The sequence below is a fragment of the Callorhinus ursinus genome, unplaced genomic scaffold, assembly GCF_003265705.2.
Source record: "Callorhinus ursinus isolate GAN/ISIS: 27379988/994484 unplaced genomic scaffold, GSC_fseal_2.0 scaffold10, whole genome shotgun sequence".
In the NCBI taxonomy this organism is placed as follows: domain Eukaryota; kingdom Metazoa; phylum Chordata; class Mammalia; order Carnivora; family Otariidae; genus Callorhinus; species Callorhinus ursinus.
The window spans coordinates 40803342-40824658 of NW_027397072.1; the positions used below are offsets into that span (position 1 = coordinate 40803342).

Consider the following 21317-nt stretch of genomic DNA (forward strand, 5'->3'; position numbering starts at 1 on the left):
ACCAATGAAACAGAATAGAAAACCCAAAACAGATACACACATGTTGAAATCTATTTTATGACAACAAAGTCCCTAGAGATCAGTGGGGAAAGGGAGACAATAAATGGTGCCAGGACAGGTGATTATCCATATGTGGGGAAAATAAAATCGGATCTCTGCCACAGATCCCCCACACAAAAATCAATTCCAGATGGTTTAAAGACAAATGCCAAAGGAAAGTGGGGGAGAAAAAAATCCCTGGAAGACAATATAGGGGAATATTTTTATGAGCTCAGAGTAGGAAACAATCTCTTAAAACACACACACGGTCCAAACCATGTGTTTAACTACATTAAAATTAAGATTTTTTTCTTTACCTTTTAACGCCCTATAGTGATGGAAAGACAAGAAGGCCCCGAAACTGGTGACATGAGCAACATACACGACAGACAACAGTTTGGGGTTCAGAACACATTAAGAACTCTGACATATCGGTAAGAAAATGACCAACATCTAATAGAAAAATGGGCAAATGGGCAAAGACTTGAGTGGGCACTAGGAAGAACAACCAACACAAATGACCAGGAAATATATGAAAATATGCTCAATCTCATCAGTCATCAAAGAAGTACAAATAAAACTGTCACAAGCCATCATTTTACATCTACCAGTCTGGCAAAACCCTAGAAATCTGATGATTTCCAGAGCTAGTGAGGATACAACAGAAACACTTCTACTCTGCTAATGGGAGCACAGATCAGTACGACAACTTGTAAAATTTTGTTCACATTCTACTCAAGTTAAATCTGTGCAATTCCTAGGACTCTGCGACTTCTCTCTTAAGTAGATTCCCTGGGGACTCGTTTGTCTGTGTGTATCAGAAGAATGCAGAATGTTCACAGCAGTTTTTCCAATGGAGGTGGGGGAGGCAGGGTGTTAACAACCTGAAGGCCCAATAACAGTCCATTATAGAATGAATTAGAAAATGCATCATAGCCACAGGTGAGGACTTCACGAATCTCACATGACTGAAAGCAAGCCTCAAAGGATATATACAGTTTAAAGTTCAAAAACACTATCTAGGGGCGCCTGGGTGGCTCAGTCGTTAAGCGTCTGCCTTCGGCTCAGGTCATGATCCCAGGGTCCTGGGATCGAGTCCCTCATCGGGCTCCCTGCTCTGCGGGAAGCCTGCTTCTCCCTCTCCCACTCTCCCTGCTTGTGTTCCTGCTCTTGCTATCTCTCTCTCTGTGTCAAATTAATAAATAAAATCTTTAAAAAACAAAACAAAACACGATCTAGTTTAGGAAATCAAACATGCAGTGAATCTATAAAGGGAAAACAGGGAATGATAAAATTTTGGTCAGTGCTTCCCTCTGGGGGATATGGAGCCCTCAGTGATCTTGAAAGGTTGGGGTTGACCCTCTTTTAGATCTGGCAGAGGGGGTCGTCTATAGTACCACTCTTGTTTTCCTTGAAGTAATTTCTGCACCCAATGTGGGGCTCGAACTCACGACCCTGAGATCAAGAGTGGTACACTCTACACTCCTCTGAGCCAGTTAGGTGCCCCTGAAGGTCTTACATTATTTCATTCAGATGTTATCACATCTTCTGGTATACAATTCAATATCAGTACTAGTATATACAACCTTTTAAATCAGTCCTCAAAATACCCTTTCAGATTGTTAAGATTTCCCAAGTTGTACTGAGGTCTCACCAAATTACACTGAAAGCCGAATGATGGCATCAAGCCAACAGTTTTTCAGCAAATTCAATAAATACTGAGGGCCTACTATGTTCTAGGTGGTGCACATAGAGCAATCAACGACACAGACAAAGCTCTGCCCCTGTGAAGCTAACATTTGAGTGGGTTAAGACAGGTATAAAAACAAACGAAGTTGTAAAGCAAGTTAGAAGAAAGTGCCATGGAGAAAAATAAAGCAGAAAAGGAGAAATTATAGGAGCAGCAGAGCTTCACAGAAAAGATGGTATTTGAGCAAAAAGATGGAATACTTCAAAATTTGCTCATTCAAAACAGCTGCCAGGCAGGACAATGCTTTTAACATAACATTAAAAATACTGAAAAGGGGTAAATGACTACTCAGATTCACAAATGGAAATTTAATGTAACTGGATACAAGAACTTTGCCAAACAAATGTAGCATGAACTGTGCTAAAAAGGTGCCAGAAAGGTAAACCCAGCTTTGAACACTAACTTTTTGGTGTGTCCCATCTGAGGTTACTCTGCAGGCCTGACTTTTCTTTCCATAGTGGGGGCGCCTGCAGACCGGTATAATGAACAAAACTTACGGCAACTGTGGATGGTGACCACACTGCCGAACTCTGCAACCATCACTTTGAGTAGGAAGGTCTGATGATGCTTGTCCCTTGCCTGTTTTACTCTTCTGACAGAATAATTCTAAGTTACCTAAATTGAAATGCCTGTAGTTCTCTTACAGGGTCATGGTGTGGGGTGGTGGGAGGCTTCACCTACAACCCCGCTGGAGTTCAGTTAACTGTCAGACCTTTAAGAACTAGGGTTGCTGGGGCGCCTGGCTGGCTCAGTCAGTAGAGCGTGCGACCCTTGATCTCAGGGTTGTGAGTCTGAGCCCCATGGTGGGTACAGAGATTACTTAAAAAAAATAAAATCTTAATAAATAGGGTTGTTGGGTGCCTGGGTGGCTCAGTCGGTTAAGCGACTGCCTTCGGCTCAGGTCATGATCCTGGAGTCCCGGGATCGAGTCCCACATCGGGCTCCCTGCTCAGCGGGGAGTCTGCTTCTCCCTCTGACCCTCTTCCCTCTCGTGCTCTCTCATTCTCTCTCTCTCAAATAAATAAATAAAATCTTTAAAAAAAAAGAAATAGGGTTGTTGTTGTTTTTAAATTTACTGTTTTTTGATGGAGTCATTTCTAATTTTAGTATATGTGCTGCTGAAGTGAGCACGATGGAGTCATCTCTAAAATGTATGTTTTCTAACTTTTAAAAAAAGATTTTATTTGAGAGAGAGAGAGCACAAGCAGGGAGGAGAGGCAGAAGGACAAGCAGACTCCCTGCTGAGCAGGAAGCCCAACTTGGGGCTTGATCCCAAGACCCTGAGATCATGACCTGAGCCAAGGGCAGATGCTTCACCAGACTGAGCCACTCAGGCGCCCCGTATGTTTTCTAACTTCTTAAACAGTAAAGACATTTAACAACGTTTCTGATTCGAAGTTATTATTTCAAACACAAATACTTATTTCAGCCATACCACCAAACATTATGTTAGGTAAGTTCTTAGTAGGGTTTCTTAAAACGTAAGAGTCACTTTGTAATGATCTATGGTGGCAAGTATGCTGGGGGGGGTGGTTTGTGTGTGATTAGTGGACTATGATAGTGGACTATGAATAAAAAGTCGAGGAGGTGAAAATGTTTTACACCGCATAGTTTTTCCACACAGCCTGCCCTTCTCATTGAAGTATTAACTCTGCCATTTAACACTTCAAATTTAATACTTCTGTCAACATAAGCTTAAATCAATACCTAATGAGTCCATATCTAATTTTACAGAAGATTCCATAGCACCTTCTGACCTGAAAGTAAAGCACAGCAGCAGGCCTAGGCTTTGTGGCTGTTTCTCAACAGCAACCACATCTTCCCCCACTCCCACTTAGAATTACCAAGCCTCATTTAGTTTTGAAGAGAAGCCCAGATTTCCCACTTAAAACAGAGTCCCTTCTTAGTATATCTGTCTGAATTCACTGTATAACAGACTACCAAAATTTGCCCCCTTAGTTTCAACTACAGGCAATCTACAGTTTCTATTAGGGAAAATAAGCTCGCTTCTGCACAGTCTCTTGGGTTAACAGTTGTGGTCCTACCTGGTACCAGGAGGCTCAGGAAACTCTGAAACAGAACATATATGTGGCATATGTAAAATCAGCAATTCCTTGATAGAAAGAACAGAGCTACTTATGATTAGATCTTAAGAATTAAAGTTCCTATAGAAAAGTATGATGTCACAACAGAAACAAGAGTTCAAATATTGTCAAAGAAAATACTGCCTTGTGAGACAAGGCTGGAGGACCACTGGGTGTCAGCACTGAGATCTACTGGATTAAAAACAATGTTTAGATTCATTTACCCTCTACCAAATACATCCTACAAAAATGGAGTTAACCAAATAATAAAACAGGCAATTCATCTTTGAATAATCTAGTGTTAGCCATAGTGTGTCATAAATAAATTTGGATAAGCATTGGTTTATAAAATGGCAACTGCACAAATTACATCATAAAGTTATGGTGGGATATTTGTGATCCCATCCGACCAAGCAACAAGTTAAAAATGCCAGGAAATATAGTTTTACCTCAATTTTGGTACTGGCACCGGTGAAACTTAAATGAAGAGAATGTGTGTATCTGACAACCCCTATCTGTAAGAGGGCTATCTGAGCACATTCATATCCTCAACATCTACCTTGTTATTTAACAGTTCTGTAAAATAAATACACAAAAGCTATGAACTAAAAATCAAAGGAAAGAATGCCCTCTAGTGGGAACAGAAAATAAGTTTAAAAAACCATTGAAATAGGGGTGCTTGGGTGGCTCAGTCGTTTAGCGTCTGACTTCGGCTCAGGTCATGGGGATCGAGTCCCACATCGGGCTCGCCGCTTGGCAGGAAGCCTGCTTCTCCCACTCCCACTCGCCCTGCTTGTGTTCCTTCTCTCTCTCTCTCTGTCAAATAAATAAAATCTTAAAAAAAAATAAAAATAAAAAACCATTGAAATAATATTTAAAGTCTTTTTTACCCTTAATTTTCTACAATGAAACAAAGAGGTTTCTACAGTTGTTTATTGACAGTGATTTTATTGATTTTTAAAGATTATTTTTAAGTAATCTCTATACCCAACGTGGGGCTCAAACTTACAACCACTGCATGCTCTACCAACTGAGTCAGCCACGCACCCCTACTTACAGTTTCAAAAAGGAAAAACCCAAAGGGTGATACAGCCTTTTCATTTGAATAAATTTTTAGGCAGGGAAGAGCTGATGGGAAGGGAAGGTCAGTAAAGGGCAGCGGTGTGACAAGGAACACATTGACAAAGAACACAGAAGGAAATTGTCATTTGTCAATGACAATTTTTAAAAAATATATTTTATTTATTTATTTGACAGAGAGAGAGAGAGCACAAGCAGGGGGAGCAGCGGAGGGAGAGAGAAGCATGCTCCTCGCTGAAAAGGAAGTCTGATGCAGGGCTTGATCCCAGGACCCTGGGATCATGACCTAAGCCAAAGGCAGATGCTTCACCAACTGAGCCACCCAGGCGCCCCCGTCAATGACAATTTATTTTGACTTCTAGTGCCATGTAATTTGGGGAGTAGACCCTTTTTTTACTGTAACAAAATCTAAGTATCATGCATTTTTAATAATCCCATGCACTTCTAATAAGTGACTTAAAAAGGTATTATATTATATATGCTAGACAATAGTTTTAATAATGAGAACGGTACAGAGAACTATGCCATTAAAAACAACTTTAAAATGATAAGGACAATTCCCAAGAAGAGGCTCTTTGCATTTAGGTGGTTGAAAAATCATGCAACTCTTTGAGACGATCTCAGATGAACATGGAAGCAATTAAAGAAATGAACTATTGTAACTCAGTGAAAAGCAGAAGTAGCCAGTAATAAAGAAGATGGTTGAAAGGTATTTCAAAATATCTGGAGAAATATCTCCTGCAAAACTGCTGGAGGAAGGAATTTAAGATATATTTTAAAACGCTTCAGGGGCACCTGGGTGGCTCAGTCGGTTAAGCATCTGCCTTCGGCTTGGGTCATGATCCCAGGGTCCTGGGATTGAGCCCCGCATCGGGCTCCCTGCTCAGCAGGAAGCCTGCTTCTCCCTCTCCTCCCTCTGCCTGCCTCTCTGCCTACTTGTTCCCTCTCTCTCTCTGTGAAATAAATAAAATCTAAAAAACAAATAAACAACAACAACAAAAAAAAACGCTTCACAAGCTGGGAGCCTAGAACAGGAGTGAAAAGCTTTCCCCCTTTCTATTAAAGCATCACAGAGGAAATATAATCATGCCTTGCAAAGGTAAAGTAACTCTAGGAGGTTAAAAAAAAAAAAAAGCCCTACTTAATTATTTTTAGGATTATGAACAAAACCAAAAAAATTAAATATATCTGTAACTCTACATGTTTATTTTTAAAAATCTCTGCCATATGGTTATGGGAGAAAGTCAAGAGGAGAGAAAATTGGATAGAGAGACCCATATAAAGATACCATTCAAAAAAAGACCTATAGTTTTGTGTTTTTTTAACATTTTATTTATTTATTTGACACAGAGAGACACAGCAAGAGAGGGAACACAAGGAAGGGGAGTGGGAGAGGGAGAAGCAGGCTTCCCGCCGAGCAGGGAGCCGGATGCAGGGCTCGATCCCAGGACCCCGGGACCATGACCTGAACCTCAGGCAGACACTTAACGACTGAACCACCCAGGCGCCCCTGAAAAAAGACCTATAAGAGAGTCCAGGGGCAGAGAAAGAAGACATGAGAAAGGGGTATACAGCTGGGGGAGGGCAAGATTCAGAAGGAACAGAACTGGGTGACCAAGAGGAACACTGGAGTGGGGAAAACATGGAGAAGTTCGGTAAGTAGGTTGACAGTACTTGTGCTTTTCACACTTAATAGACCTGCTTGAGACTGATACACTTACCTGGCAATTTAGAACAACCCTTTCTGTATGGAGACTTGGCTTTCTTATTTTTATTGTTTTTAGGTAGAATTCTACAAGTTCTGTCATATGTAACAATAACGAGCATCCGTCTAACCTTTCATTATTTATTATCTACTATGTGCCAAATATAGCAATGAACACAAATGTTTGCTACATAGAGCTAATACTCTAGTGGTATGAGTCGCAACTTCTACCATTATTTACTGTGTGCCAGAAAGCTTACATATATTGCTTTCTTAATCTTCACAACAAAGTTATGAGGCAGTTGTGAAGTGTGATTAAACTTCTTTTGTGGCTAAGGATGATTCAAAGCCAGTTCAAATCTGCCCCAAAAAATGGACAGAGAGGCAGGGGTTAAACATTATATTAAAGAGTTCCTTATGCATTTTGTCAAGGAGGGAAGTTAAATTCATCCCTAAAAGTTCCCAATGTAGAGGAAGTTGGTCCATTCTGGAATAAATGATTGGTTTGCTTGGTTTTAAAGAACCTGGTCTACCCTCGTATTTCACAGAAATGCATCCCTGGCCTGCAAAAGGGAGCCTATCTTAGTAGCAGTGGACTTGCTCACTCATGAACTGGCGAACAGCCTTTCAGAAACTCTCTTATCTGGAAATAGAGAGGCTTCTACGTTACTCAGTCTATTATGTTCGGCCATGATTAGAGCTGTTTTCGGACTCACACACAGAACGAAGGATTTCAGTGACTATCTGTCGAATGAAGGAAGGAAGAGGATGCTTTCTCAGGGTAATTAGATAAGAGCTCAAAAAGAGAGAAGGGAGAAGGCATTAATACAGACTCCTTGATGTAAGGATTACTGAATGATGAAAACTGAGGGGGAGGAGAAAGGGACTGAACGACAGGTACTTGTTTCCTACAGGAGAAAAGAAAACGAGTGAGGCAAAAATGGCGCGCCCCGTAGCCCTGGGCACCAGCCGCCAGTCAGCCACAACAGCCCAGCAGAGTGTGGCGGGCCGCTGTAACAGATGATGCCACTGGTGCTGGGAAACAGGTGACTGACGGTCAGTCACGGTTTTGTGTGTAAAAATAAAAACTAAGAACCCAGTATTCACATATATATGTGCAAGTCGGGGTAGTTGCTTTAAACAACACACAGTGCACAGAAATTACTCTGTTTGCAGACCCTCCCCAGGCAGGTCTATGGGGCAAGGCAGAGTGCTCCAGCCCTCCCAAAACAAGTATCCTCAGACAAGGCGATCATTTTAATGAAAATATCCAGTGCTTATATTTTGCAGAGATTAGGAAAAGAGAATAATAGTAAAAAACACTAAATTTCAAACCTGTAGGTGCTAGTCTAAAGAAATTAAAACACTTAAACAGGCATGACACGACCCAGGAGAATCTCCCTCAGCTCACCTCTACCCAGTAATGTTCCTTCAACAACCAATCAGTGTTTAACTGACCTTGATGCCCAGGCACCTGCCGAAAGGCTTGGTCACTGAACTGTTGTTCTTCTACAGATACATAAACAGAGGACACAAGCACTAAGTATCCTGCTCCAAAAGCACACAGCTATCGAGTGGCAAACCAGTGATTGCTATACAGGGTAGTCTACTGAGGCATGCCTTGTGACAGTAATAAATCTGTTGTTGTTTGTTTCAGAAGTGGGTATCTTTAGCAGTTTTTATTTGCTACGGCGTAGAGATAAATAAAATTTCAGTAAGCTGGAAACATGTCTGGCCTCACTCCTTCAAATCACAGCAGAACAATATGACTTTCAAATATATAGTTTATTTTTCACTTTTGGTCTTTTCAAGCGTATCAGGAAATCCGGTACACATGCATCTTCAGACATGGGAATTGACAACCTATGACACATGACACAATCACATCCTGCAATACTACACCACTGCACTCCAATGAACTACCAGACTTCCCTGTATCAACGTGTGTCAGTCCCTACCAAAAAAAAAAAAAAAGCGGTAAAAGGATACATATTATATGGAACCACTTCCATAAGTTTAAAAATACACAACACAATATTCTATGGACACATACATTGTGGAAAGCATACTGAAAGGTGGACAGAAAGGATACACATCAATTGTAAGAAGTGCTACCTCTAGGAGGTAGAGAGATGGAAGGAAATAAAATGGAATCAAGAAAGGATATAAAGTGGAATTCACCTGTATCTGCAAAGCCTTAATTCTATATTTAAAATGTTTTCTTAAAAAAAAAAAAAAAGTAGCCAACATGGACAAATTCTCCATCTCCTCGTAACTTGTGAAGTAACATGGAAGAGGACTTTTGGACACAGGATGGCTGGTTTTATGCAGAGGCATAAATGGGTAAAACAGTTGACCTCGTGGAATTATGAAATAAAATTTTTGGGGGGGCCCAGAGATGGGTTCTATATCCCATACCTGTTAATTCCTGCTAAAGTATAAATTAGTCACTGGGTTTCAAGCTAAGCATTCAAGAATGACTTCTCTCGGATACAGTTTATGAGCTGGGCAGGCTACTCAAAGGCAGTGTGATGATCATACCACTGGACCCTGACAACAGGGTGGAGGAACCGTTTAGAATGTTCTCCCATCTTACACTCGGCCAATAAGCACAAACAGCAGGAGGGGACTTACTGCCTGGAAAGACAGACTCTAGATACCTGTGTAAGAAAAGAATGTCATTTCAGACACTAAAAGGTGAAACATACTTAATGGTATTACCCCCCCCACACACAACCTCCTGAACTTCCTGGCCTATGGTTTAAACATTTTAAAATGAATTTTCTACAACTGTTTGAAGGAAAAGGGAAGAAAACTGGAAATTCTTAATATACCACAAGATGAACAGGAAGGGAGCAGAAAACATACTGTTTAATGATATCTATTTAATGATATTTGAGCTAGAAATGTGTGCACATGCACTTGTGATAAATTTCCAGTCAAGCAAGGCACATGACAGCTCTTTCTATTGTCCTGCATCAAAAGTAGGAGCTAATTGTGCATTGACTTACCTAAATCACATTATTTTAAATATTTTTATTTATTTTTTTGTATTTGAGAGAGAGAGAATGAGGGATAGAGAGCACGAGAGGGAAGAGGGTCAGAGGGAGAAGCAGACTCCCTGCTGAGCAGGGAGCCCGATGTGGGACTCGATCCTGGGACTCCAGGATCATGACCTGAGCCGAAGGCAGTCGCTTAACCAACTGAGCCACCCAGGCGCCCTAAAACACATTATTTTAATCAACAAAAAGTTTTGAGCACCTGCGTAGGTACCCATTTAGTGCTTAAAACTTAATAGGAAATAAAGATATGTAAACAAGCACACTATAGCATGAAGAGTGACTCAGGGACAGAGAACTACGGAAATGCGACCAACATAACAACAACAACAACAAATGATGACCTATTCTGGGGTGCCTGGGTGGCTTAGTTGGTTGAGGGTCTGACCCTTGATTTCAGCTTGGGTCACGATCTCAGGGTCGTGGGATAGAGCCCTGCATCAGGCTCTGTGCTCAGCTCGGAGTCTGCTTGTCCCTTGCCTTATGCTCCTCCCCCTACTCACGCATTCTCTCAAATAAATAAAATCTTAAAAAAAAAAAAAAAAAAAGACCTCTTCTGGTTGGAAGGGTACAAGAGAACCCACAGTTAGCCTCCCTCTGACACAACTCTTTGTCCCATGCAGTTCCTGAGGTACCTTTACTTCAAAACACTGAAATAACCACCTCAGGTCCCTTTCTTCCGTGTTACCTACTCATAGAAGTTATTCTAAACTCATTCTCAGAAACCCACCACCTTTTTAAGACAAAAATTCAGTCCCTACCTCCTCTTGTCTAGGTAACCAATTTAAAACCTAACAAGTCCTCAAAAATGTTACCTTCAACTGTTACATTATTTTTCTTTATGTCTGCTCCAGTTCTTTACTGATTTTAGACTAAAGAACAGCAGACGTAAAACTCTGGAGAGGACTAGGAATAATTAACACAAAGTACAGAGAATGCTCTAGCACTGGGAGAAAAGAGGCAGTATACATCTGGTTTAGGAAGCATACTAGTCTAATTTTAGATGTTACCTTTTAGGCGATAATGAAACACGTAAGCAGAAAGATACTGTAAAAAGTTAACTAGGCTGATTTTTGGGAGATTCTCTTTGAGAGAGGACACGTCTCTGTATCAGGGAGAGTGACATACCGTAGTATGGAACAGAAAGAAGGAAAGGACAAAATGGGGAAAATGAACGGTGCTTACAGAGTTTGACGTAAGTCTCTAGTAAATCAACTGGTATTCAAATATAAGTATCCAAAGCTAAAAATAAAATAAAAACATTGGCTTTAATGTAAGCATGATTCATGTTTCCTCTTCCCTCCACTTATGAACGTTTCTAGCCATGATTCTGAGCAGTCTGACCCTGAGTAGGGCACCATACAGAATATGCATCCAGGCTGACAATATACCAACAATGACTTTGAAATGCAACACTCAAAAGAGCAGTTCACCCACTTAAAAAAGGAATGGCAGTAACTCCAAGAGCAAACATTACGAGCAGGGAAACAAAAACTTTATTGGCAAGGATTTGAATCCTGTCTGACTGAAAAGAGATTACTTTTTTCATCAATTAAAGGGGGGAAAAGCATATAATAATCACTCTATATCGCAGGGCTGTCACAGATACATAAACATAAATTTCTCTTCCCCTCCTTCACATTTCAAGGCTATCAAGGGCATCTGAATTACAAAGTAGGGTGCTGGTTATTACTACTGTTTCTCAGCTTCAAGCTTACCCTTCTGTATGCAGCTCTGCAATGCTGGGTCTCGGAGGTGGTTCTTCATCGGGGCCATTTTGTCCCCCAGGGGATATCTGGCAATGTATGGAAGCATCTGGGCTGGAGGGAGGGAGATACTGGTATCAAGTGGGTAGAGGCCAAGTATGTTACTAAACATCCTCCAAAGCACAGGACAGCCACCTGGCCCAAAATGTCAATGGTACTGAGATTAAGCAACCATGTCTAGGGTCTGAAAACTTGATTATTATTCAGATTCCCTTGGCAGTTGGCTTCTGGTTTACATTCTGCCAATGGGAGGTCCTAGAGGGAGAGAGAAAGCATCCCTTCAGGAGAAGGGGGGCTCCGGCCCCAGCACTCTCATCACCAGCCAGTTGCATTCTGCTCATAAAACTCTAGTAACACCGTTTTTTCCTTTGTTGTAAAATTGGCAATGTCTATAACTACTCGCCACGCAACAGCTACTAGCCATTAAAATACTGTCAACTGAGAAAGTCTAGAAGCAGTGATGCTCCAGCAGCAATGAGCACACACAGCACCACAATCTTGGTTTCTAAACAGCATCCTTCACTAAGAAAAACCAGAGCTCCCCAGGAAGATGGATGATTTCAGGGGTTGGGGTAAGGCAAGTACACGAGCCTGCTACAATGAATGATGCAGAGATAATGACGGATACACGTCAAAAGGATACAGAAGAAACCTTGAAGGGGTTTATTTTTTTTTTAAAGATTTTATTTATTTACTTGTCAGAGACAGAGAGAGAGAGAGAGAGAGAGAGAGAGCACAAGCAGGGGGAGCGGCAGGCAGAGGGAGAAGCAGGCTCCACACTGAGCAGGGAGCCGGAAGTGGGACTTGATCCCATGACCCTGGGATCATGACCTGAGCCGACGGCAGACCCTCAACCGACTGAGCCACCCAGGCATCCCTTGAAGGGGTTTCCATTGGCCAAATCTGGGATAATCTGAGCACCAAAATAAATAATAAAAGTACTAGATTATAACCCACTGAACATAGGAATTCCTGGGTCCATACGGATACAAATAAGAAAGTCAAAGAGAAGGAAATAGGGGGAAAAATTCCTCATGGTGAAGGAAATAGGAAAAAAAAAAAAGCCCTCTTCCTTATGGCAGATATATATATTAGATATAGACATCAGTTACTCCCAATTCCTACTTCCCCAGCACCGGACCTGTGCTGTCCAGTCTGGTAGCCACTAGTCACATGTGATTTTTTAAATGTGACTTTAGATTAAATATAATTTAAAATTCGGTTCCACACCAGCCACATTGATTTCAAGTGCTCACATGGCTAGTGGCCACAGTACTGTACAAGGTACTGGACAATGGCATTTGAGACTGAGCCATAATTTTGTAAAAATAAAGTCTAGAACAGATAACAAGGTAAGATCTAATTCTGTTCTTTTCTGAAAATTTAGCATTGGCATTTAAAAACCGACAATTTCATAATGATAAAGAGTAAACAACAGCAACAAAATTTGGAGGCTGGAAAGCAGATGGATGAGTGGTAACAGAGTTAGGAAACTGAAGACAGCTGAATCCTAATTCGGGTAAAGGAGAAAGCTAAGAAACAACCCAATTTACAGTGCAGATGCAACAATATATCCAGGACTGGCAGCACCAGGTACCTCCAGAATGAAAGCATGAAGAACTGTAGAAAGATGGAAGATGCAAAAGCTCTTTAGAAGCAGTTATATTTCTTTTAAGTTTTTATTTAAATTCCAGTTAGTTGGGGCATGTGGGTGGCTCCGTCGGTTTAAGTGCCTGCCTTCGGCTCGAGTCATGATCCTGGGGTCCTGGGATTGAGCCCCATGTCGGGCTTCCTGCTCGGGGGTAGCCCGCTTCTCCCTCTCCCTCCCGCTCCCCCTGCTTGTGCTCTCTCTCTGACAAATAAATAAAATCTTTAAAAATAAATAAATAGGGGCGCCTGGGTGGCTCAGATGGTTAAGTGTCTGCCTTTGGCTTGGGCCATGATCCCGGATTCCTGGGATCAAGCCCCGCATGGGGCTCCCTGCTCGGCGGGGAGCCTGCTTCTCCCTTTCCTCCTCCGGCTCCCCCTGCTTGTGCTCTCTCGCTCTGTCAAATGAATAAATAAAATCTTTTTTTTTTTTAAAGATTTTATTTATTTATTTGAGAGAGAGAATGAGAGAGAGCATGAGAGGGAAGAGGGTCAGAGGGAGAAGCAGACTCCCTGCTGAGCAGGGAGCCCGATGTGGGACTCAATCCCGGGACTCCGGGATCATGACCTGAGCCGAAGGCAGTCGCTTAACCAACTAAGCCACCCAGGCGCCCCTGAATAAATAAAATCTTAAAAAATAAATAAATTCCAGTTAGTTAACATACAGTGTAATATTAATTTCAGACGTGCAATATAGTGATTCAACACTTCCATATATCACTCGCTGCTCATCACAAGTGTCCTCCTTAATCCCCATCACCTATTTCACCCATGCCCCTACCCACCTCTATTCTGGTAGCCATCAGTTCTCTCTCTATAGTTAAGAGTTGAGAAGCAGTTAAATTTCTTTTTTAAAAAAAGATTTTATTTATTATTTATTTGTGAGAGAGAGCACAAGCGGGGGAGTCGGGGGGCAGAGGGAGAGAATCCCAAGCAGACTCCTCACCGAGCACAGAGCCTGACGCAGGGCTTGATCCCACATCCCCGAGGATCATGACCTGAGCTGAAATCAAGAGTCAGACACTTAACCAACTGAGCCACCCAGATGCCCCAAGAGGCATTTAAATTTCTAAGTTGCCTCTCCAACAGTATACTCCAAGTGGAAAGTAACAGTTTATTCGTTAAAGCGGGTAAAACAGGGGTCTCAAACCTAGGGAACTCATGGCACTGCCGACAGCAGAGTAAAGTGCATTCTGTACTGAAAACTGAAAAGCCATACAGGCTGAGTTGGAGTTAAGTAACTGAATTATTTCCAGGAGAAGCGGGGGGGGGGGGGGGAGAGCATTAAAGAGAAGAAAACTGGAATACTTGTCTAAAAGTTTCAATATTCTAAAAGGGAGAAAATGGAGGGGAGGAAATAACCAACAGAATAACTGAAGAAAACTTCTCAGAAAAGAGGTTATGAGTTGCCAGACTGAAAATGCCCACAGAGCCGCCGGGAGGGTGGCGCGCCGTGATCGTATAGTGGTTAGTACTCTGCGTTGTGAAAATGCCCACAGAATACCCAACACAGTGGATAAAAGGAGACCTTCCCATCACATTTCAGAAGAGCAGACATAAAAAGGAGACTCCAATTCTGCTAGCTTCCAGAAGAGGGGTTGGGGGAAGAGGGGTGTAGAGGTCACACAAAGATCAAAGATGTGGTTTGCAAGAGGAACACTGGACACTGAAAGGTGATACATTCCTGTCACCAAAGTTCTAAAGGCAAGACTGTCCAAATTAAAGTTCCACACCGAGGAAAGTTATCACTCAAGGATGAGGGTAGAATAATAACATTTTAAGGTGCATTAAGTCCTTAAAAAAAATTACTTCCCATGCATCCTTTCTCCTGAAACTATGAAAGTATAGGTTACCAAAAGAGTGAGAGAGGAAAACAATGGGCAGATGGAATCTAGGAATCAGAAGACTGAATCAGAAGATCCAATACAAAGAAGCAACAAAAATCACCAGGGAGCTAGACGGTGAAGTGGGAACCCCCAGAATCACTAGTCCCCACCAGAGCAGTGACACTCAAAGCCACGAATCCTGAGTGGTCAGCATCCAGATCCTGAGGCCACAGTAGTGTGTGTTTTACACTCTTCCCTGAAGTTTAACACCATTCAGACAAGTACACGAATCATAAACACACAGCTTGGTTTTCACAAAGTGAACACATCTTGTGTAACACCTAGATCAAGAACCCCAAAAGTCTCCTTCATGCCCCTTCTAGTAACCACTCAAGTTACTACCTTGACTTCTAACATTCTAAGCTAATTTTCTATTTTGTTAACAAATATGTATAAATACACGTACATCCGTATTAATACTTGTAGAGCTCTCAGTCATTTGGGCACATTACCAGCTGAGGGTAAAAAAAAGTCAACTCTTTCCCTTCTTGTTTCTGCCCTCATAGTGTAAACAAGTGTCTTTCTCATTGTCTATTTAGTGTCATGTTTTTCACCTTTCTGGGACTGTTTATAGGTGGTTTCACTGTTTCAAACGGCCCCTAATGGCACGGTTGCAGTGCTGCCCAGTGCTCCTACACACCGTAAGGTTATGACGTGTCTTACAGAGAAAATATATATTAGATAAGCTTTGTTCAGGCATGAGTTATGTTGCTGTTGGCTCTGAGTTCTAGGATCATAAACCAACAATATATATTAAATAAACTGTCTTTCAACAGAATCACTTCTAAAAAAAAGACCGATCAACTGATGAAAATGTTACCAGAGGCTTACAGGAACCTAACCCTGAATTTCCCCTAGGAGCAATTATTCAGTATTTGCTAGGTCACTGTTCATGGAAACTTTGCAGAACAGAACTACCAGAGGTAACAAGAATCAACTATACATACACACAATCATATAGTATTGTACATTTTCTGGTTAATCTGATGACAGAACGATGCCCAGGGAGTCTGGCCCAGGCTAAGCTGCTTGTCTGGACTTGGTTGGTCACAACTGCATGCTGATGAAATTCCTGTTTTCCCCTCCAGGACAGAGGTTCAGCCAAGGACCCTCATTTCACCCACGTGTTCTGCTCTGACCTGCTCACGAGAGCAGGAGGTGGGCCACAGTGAACAGTCATCCTCTTTCCACACCTCTGCTGGAAATCTGCCCTGGGCCACACAATGGCCAGCCGAATTCCCCATCTGTGGGTGGCCCTGAGTTTCCAGGGGTCAGTCATGACCTCACCCAATGACTTCTCCAAAGAGTCGCTCAGAAACTCTCAGTGAGGCTGAAGGCAGACTGTTCAGCTTCTCCTGTCCTAGGAGATTTCACCCAATAGTGCAAACTGCCCTTTCCTCACACAGGCTGGAGTTTGCTACTCCATGTTTCGCAACTAAACAATATGTTGCTTAGACAGGAATAGATATATCAAGGGTAAAATATAAAGACAAGAGATGATCAAGACAAAGGTCCAGATAGTGGTTATGGACATGTTTGTGAGATGGCCTACTTTTTAATATGGGTGATGGAAACAAAGATCTTTGTTTTATCTTTTTACTGAATACACACATTTTGTACACTCTTCTGAATACATGACATATTTCTCACATGTACGTTAAAAACTCCATTTTTAAAGAAAAGGACTGACTTACTGGCCATATAGCTTAAAAATGGTAAATACTGTTTAGATTTTTTTTTGAAGCATTAGAAACTTCTTTTAAAAACTGTAAGGGGATATTTTTTATTACATACAGGGAACCTGAAACCATAAATGGGGGGGCACACTAAATTTGATGAGAGGTATACAACTTTAATATTGGCTAAAGATCCCATAAACAAAGTCAAATGACAACAGATGAGGAGAAATATTTAAAATAAACAATGATGAGCTCTTAAAAACTAAGAAAAAGACCAACAGGAAAAAAAAATAAGAAAACGGGAAATGAGATATGACCAGGCATTAGTGAAGAGGAAGTATGTGATTCAAGTACATCCTTGGTAATAAGAGAAGTATCTAATGTCCTCCAAAATTTTCAATGTCATTCAGAAAAAGGCCTAATTCAAGTACGGCTCATGAAAATCTTAAAGTAGAAGATTCAAGCATGACAAGTAAAATGAAAAGTAAGCTATCAAGCCTGTGAATCAAAAACTGGCTTCATTCTGAGGGTAAAACTGACCCTCCTCCTACTAGACCTTCCTCCAAAAAATTCAATTGCTCTCATTTTGCAAGAGTTCTTGCTTAGGCACCACCCATAGCCAACACAGAAGTCAAAGTGAATCAAGGCCTTCACTCTTTGCTAACAACATTTTAGCTTCCTCACAGTTACATACTTGCTACATCTTTTCACTTGCCCACTTATCTTGCACCATTGTAAGGTCCTGTACTTGACCCTATTTTATCTAATGTTTTTAATGGTGACTTGGAAAATGACAAAAAATATACTTATAAAGCTTGTGCATGAAAGAAACAGCTAAAATATTGGGTGACAGAACAAAAATTCAAAGAAAGGTGAATGGGTGTGCCAAAACAAGATAAATTTATTTTTATTTATTTATTTTTAAAGATTTTATTTATTCATTTGAGATAGAGATACAGAGAGAGAAAGAGCATGAGCAGGGGGAGAGGCAGAGGGAGAGGGAGAGGGAGAAGCAGGCTCCCCACTGAGCAGAGAGCCCGACCGCAGGGCTCCATCCCAGCACCCTAGGACCATGACCTGAGCCGAAGGCAGACGCTTAACCATCTGAGCCACCCAGGCGCCTCATAAGATAAATTTTTAAAGGGAGTCTCATAAAGTCTTGCCTTTAGATTAAACAGCAATCCATGGGCTAAAAAATTCTGGGAGAATTAACGAAGCAGAACTTTGGCTTCAGTATTAGCTTAAGATGGGATGCAATTACTAAAAAAGCCAGCAAATAAACAAGTTCAGGTGGTATTAACAAACATATAAGATACATTACTGTAATATTTCCACAATGTTTCACTCCTGTTGGACCATATGTGAAGAACTGCATTCAGTTCTGGGTGTCTTGTTTTAAAATGAGAAACAAATACAGTATAATGACAGAAAGGCAAAGGCTCTAGAAACTAAGTCAAGAGAAATTACTAAAAGACAAAACGAGCTATTTAGCAGAAGAGCTGGGAGTAGGTAATGCACAGGGGATGTGATAGCTTTTAAACAGAGCTAGCGTAAGAAAGTAGTGCACTGGTCCCTGCAGCTACGGAAGTCAAAACCAGGAGGCACTAAATGCAACATGCTACCCTGTACTGGATCCTGCAATAGAAAAACATGAGTGGAAAAACTAGTAAAATCCAAGTAAGTTTGCAGTTTAATAATAACGTACCAATGTCAGTGTAGTAGTTTTGACAAATATTGCCAGGGTAACATAACATTAGGAGAAACTCGGTGAGGGGTATATGGGAAGTCTTTACTACCTTTGCAACTCTTCTGTAAATCTAAAATTATGACAATAAAATTAAAAGGTTATAAGATGAAAGAAACAAGGAGACAGATGGTTCAACAAATGACTTTCAATAGTGTAGTGAATACTCTTGTCAATGCATGGGTTGTGTTCAGAGATTAGACAAACTGAAATGTGCCTTTGAAATATCTGCATATTTCACGGCATACTGTTACCATTTAAATTGGAGGTCAAATGAATTTAGTAGGGCCACTAATTTCTACCTTGGAGTCCAAAAGCCAGAATGTAAAGAACAAAGCTAACTGAAGCAGATCCATCAACACTAGGGAAATAATCTTACATTTCCAATAATGTTGCAATTGATTCTTCTCCTAGGTTGTCTTTTTTTTTTTTTTTAAAGATTTATTTGAGGGGCGCCAGGGTGGCTCAGTCGGTTAAGTGGCTGCCTTCAGCTCAGGTCATGATCCTAGGGTGCTGGGATGGAGCCCTGCGTCGGGCTCTCTGCTCAGCGGGGAGCCTGCTTCTCCCTCTCCCTCTGCCTGCTGCTCTGCCTACTTGTGCTGTCTCTCTGCCAAATAAATAAAAGCTTAAAAAAAAAAAGATTTATTTGAGAGAGCGAGCTAGAGAGAGAGAACAAGTCAGGGGGAGAGGCAGAGGGAGAAGCAGACTCCCCGCTGAGCAGAGAGCCCAATGCAGTGGTCAATCCCAGGACAGTGGATTATGACCTGAGCTAAAGGCAAGACGCTTAACTGACTGAGCCACCCAGGTACCCTGGCTAGTTTTTTAAAAAAAGATTTATTTATTTTAGAGAGAGAGAGAGAAAAAAAGGAGAGAGCACGAGTGGGGGAGGGGCAGAGGAGAGAAAGAGAGAGACTCTCAAGCAGACTCCCTGCTGAGCGTGGAGCCTGAGGCGGGGCTCGATCTCAGGCCAGAGCAGACCAGAGCTGGACACTCAATCGATTGAGCCACCCAAGCGCCCCTCTTCTGCTAGTTTTGAAGAGGACCCCAAAGCCTTCTATAGGTGTTTTTCCAACTATAGGTCATGACCCAATGAAATCAGTTTAGTCACAGTAGCTCTCCCTGGAGGTAACACTCCCGGGGGGCATGCTGAAACTCTGTGGGGGGTATTTTTTGATCACCACAATGATTGGGGGGTACTACTGGAGTTTATAGGAGAAAGGTACCAAAGATAATAGGTGTCTGGAAATGCAGTAAAGAACTGTCCAGCTCCCAGATCCCAGTAAGATATGCCAAATCTCCCACCAGACATTCAAGTACAAAACAGAGTAATAATAACCTTTAAAATAATCTAATCATACCACCAAACTCCATTTCCCCCACAAACACAAAATATTTTTGCAGCACTTACTTTCCAGGTATGCCACTATCTCGTAAGAAAGACCATTTTGCTTTATTTAGAACTTTACAAAAGACTCTTTAACATTTCAGAAAATCTGATGAAGTTGTTCGTAGTTGCTGAGTTTCTAGTATAGCATACCTATACCAGACTGTTTTTTTTGAAGACTTTATTTATTTGACAGAGAGAGACACACAGTGAAAGAGGGAACACAAGCAGGGGGAGTGGAAGAGGGAGAAGCAGGCTTCCCGCGGAGCAGGGAGCCCAATGCGGGGCTCGATCCCAGGACCCTGGGACCATGACCCGAGCCGAAGGCAGACGCTCAACGACTGAGCTACCCAGGTGCCCCAACCAGACTGCTTTTATAGCTATAACTTTCAAATAGGTAATAGAGATTCCTCTGAATAGATTTATTTCCAAATATTATTTAGTAGGGATTTATGAAAGAGGGTTCTTTCTAAATTGTATTAACATTAAAAAGCATTTCACATCAGGACGCCTGGGTGGCTCAGTTGGTTCTTGGCTTCAGCTCAGGTCAGGATCTTAGTTGTGGGATTGGGGGTCGGTGTGGGGCTCTGCAGTGGAGTCTGCCCGAGAGACTCTCCCTCTCCCTCTATTCATCCCCACCAATCGCACGGGCATGCTCGCTCTCTAAAATGAGTAAATAAATCTCTTTTAAAAAAAGCATTTCAGGGGTGCCTGGGTGGCTCAGTCGTTAAGCATCCTTCGGGTCAGGTCATGGTCCCAGGGTCCTGGGATCGAGTCCCACGTCGGGCTCCCTGCTTGGTGGGAAGCCTGGTTCTCCCTTTCCAACTGTCCACTTGTGTTCCCTCTCTTGCTTTGTCTCTGTCAAATAAATAAATAAAATCTTAAAAAAAAAAAAAAAGTATTTCACATCAAGGTTGTCCTATATACATTTAATTTTTTTGTGGCAGATGATTAGAAATCTATGTTGTGAAAATTAAATGTTAAACTTTACTTGGGCTTATTCTTTTCTTTTTTACTCTAATAATGTCTCCCAAAGTCTACCACATAGCTGTTACTATTTCTTTTTCCAGTCTAGCCTCTACTCCCTATTATTTATCAAAAGATAGGTTCTCTAGTGGGGTTAAAGACTAGAAGATAAATGTAGGTTGCTAATGGTGGGTTCCATGAGGTTTTCTGTTGGACTTCACTTCCCTGTCCCATGCCAAGTCATTTCACAGAGAATTATTTTGACACTACACTTATAAACAAGGTCAAACTCACTGATGAGTTATATAGTGCTACTTTTATTTATCCATGTTGACAATCTAATTTGTCTTATGTAATCCCTACATCAAATAAGATCATTTCCCTCTTTCTAAAACTTCCCCTTATTTCATTTTTCTTCATTCTAACAGTTTTTATTCTACTATCTACATATATCTCAGCTCTTTCATTTTCCTACACTTTTTATAGGGTATGTTTTCTGATCCTATTTTTTAAATCCAAATGTATTGA

General features: G+C 41.4%; 1 protein-coding gene across 2 annotated transcripts in view; it reads right to left on the minus strand.

The window, feature by feature from the left end:
* The window catches only part of KCMF1 (potassium channel modulatory factor 1), a 75032-nt gene that overhangs the window by 28576 nt on the left and 25139 nt on the right, over positions 1-21317 (minus strand). The window contains exon 2 of one of the 2 annotated variants that reach the window (XM_073897468.1): positions 11436-11532. The exons of the other annotated variant lie outside the window; for it this stretch is intronic. Within the exon in view, the coding sequence (XP_073753569.1) occupies positions 11436-11532 (97 nt within the window). The remainder of the gene's footprint in view (positions 1-11435; positions 11533-21317) is intronic. 2 annotated transcript variants of the gene reach the window in all.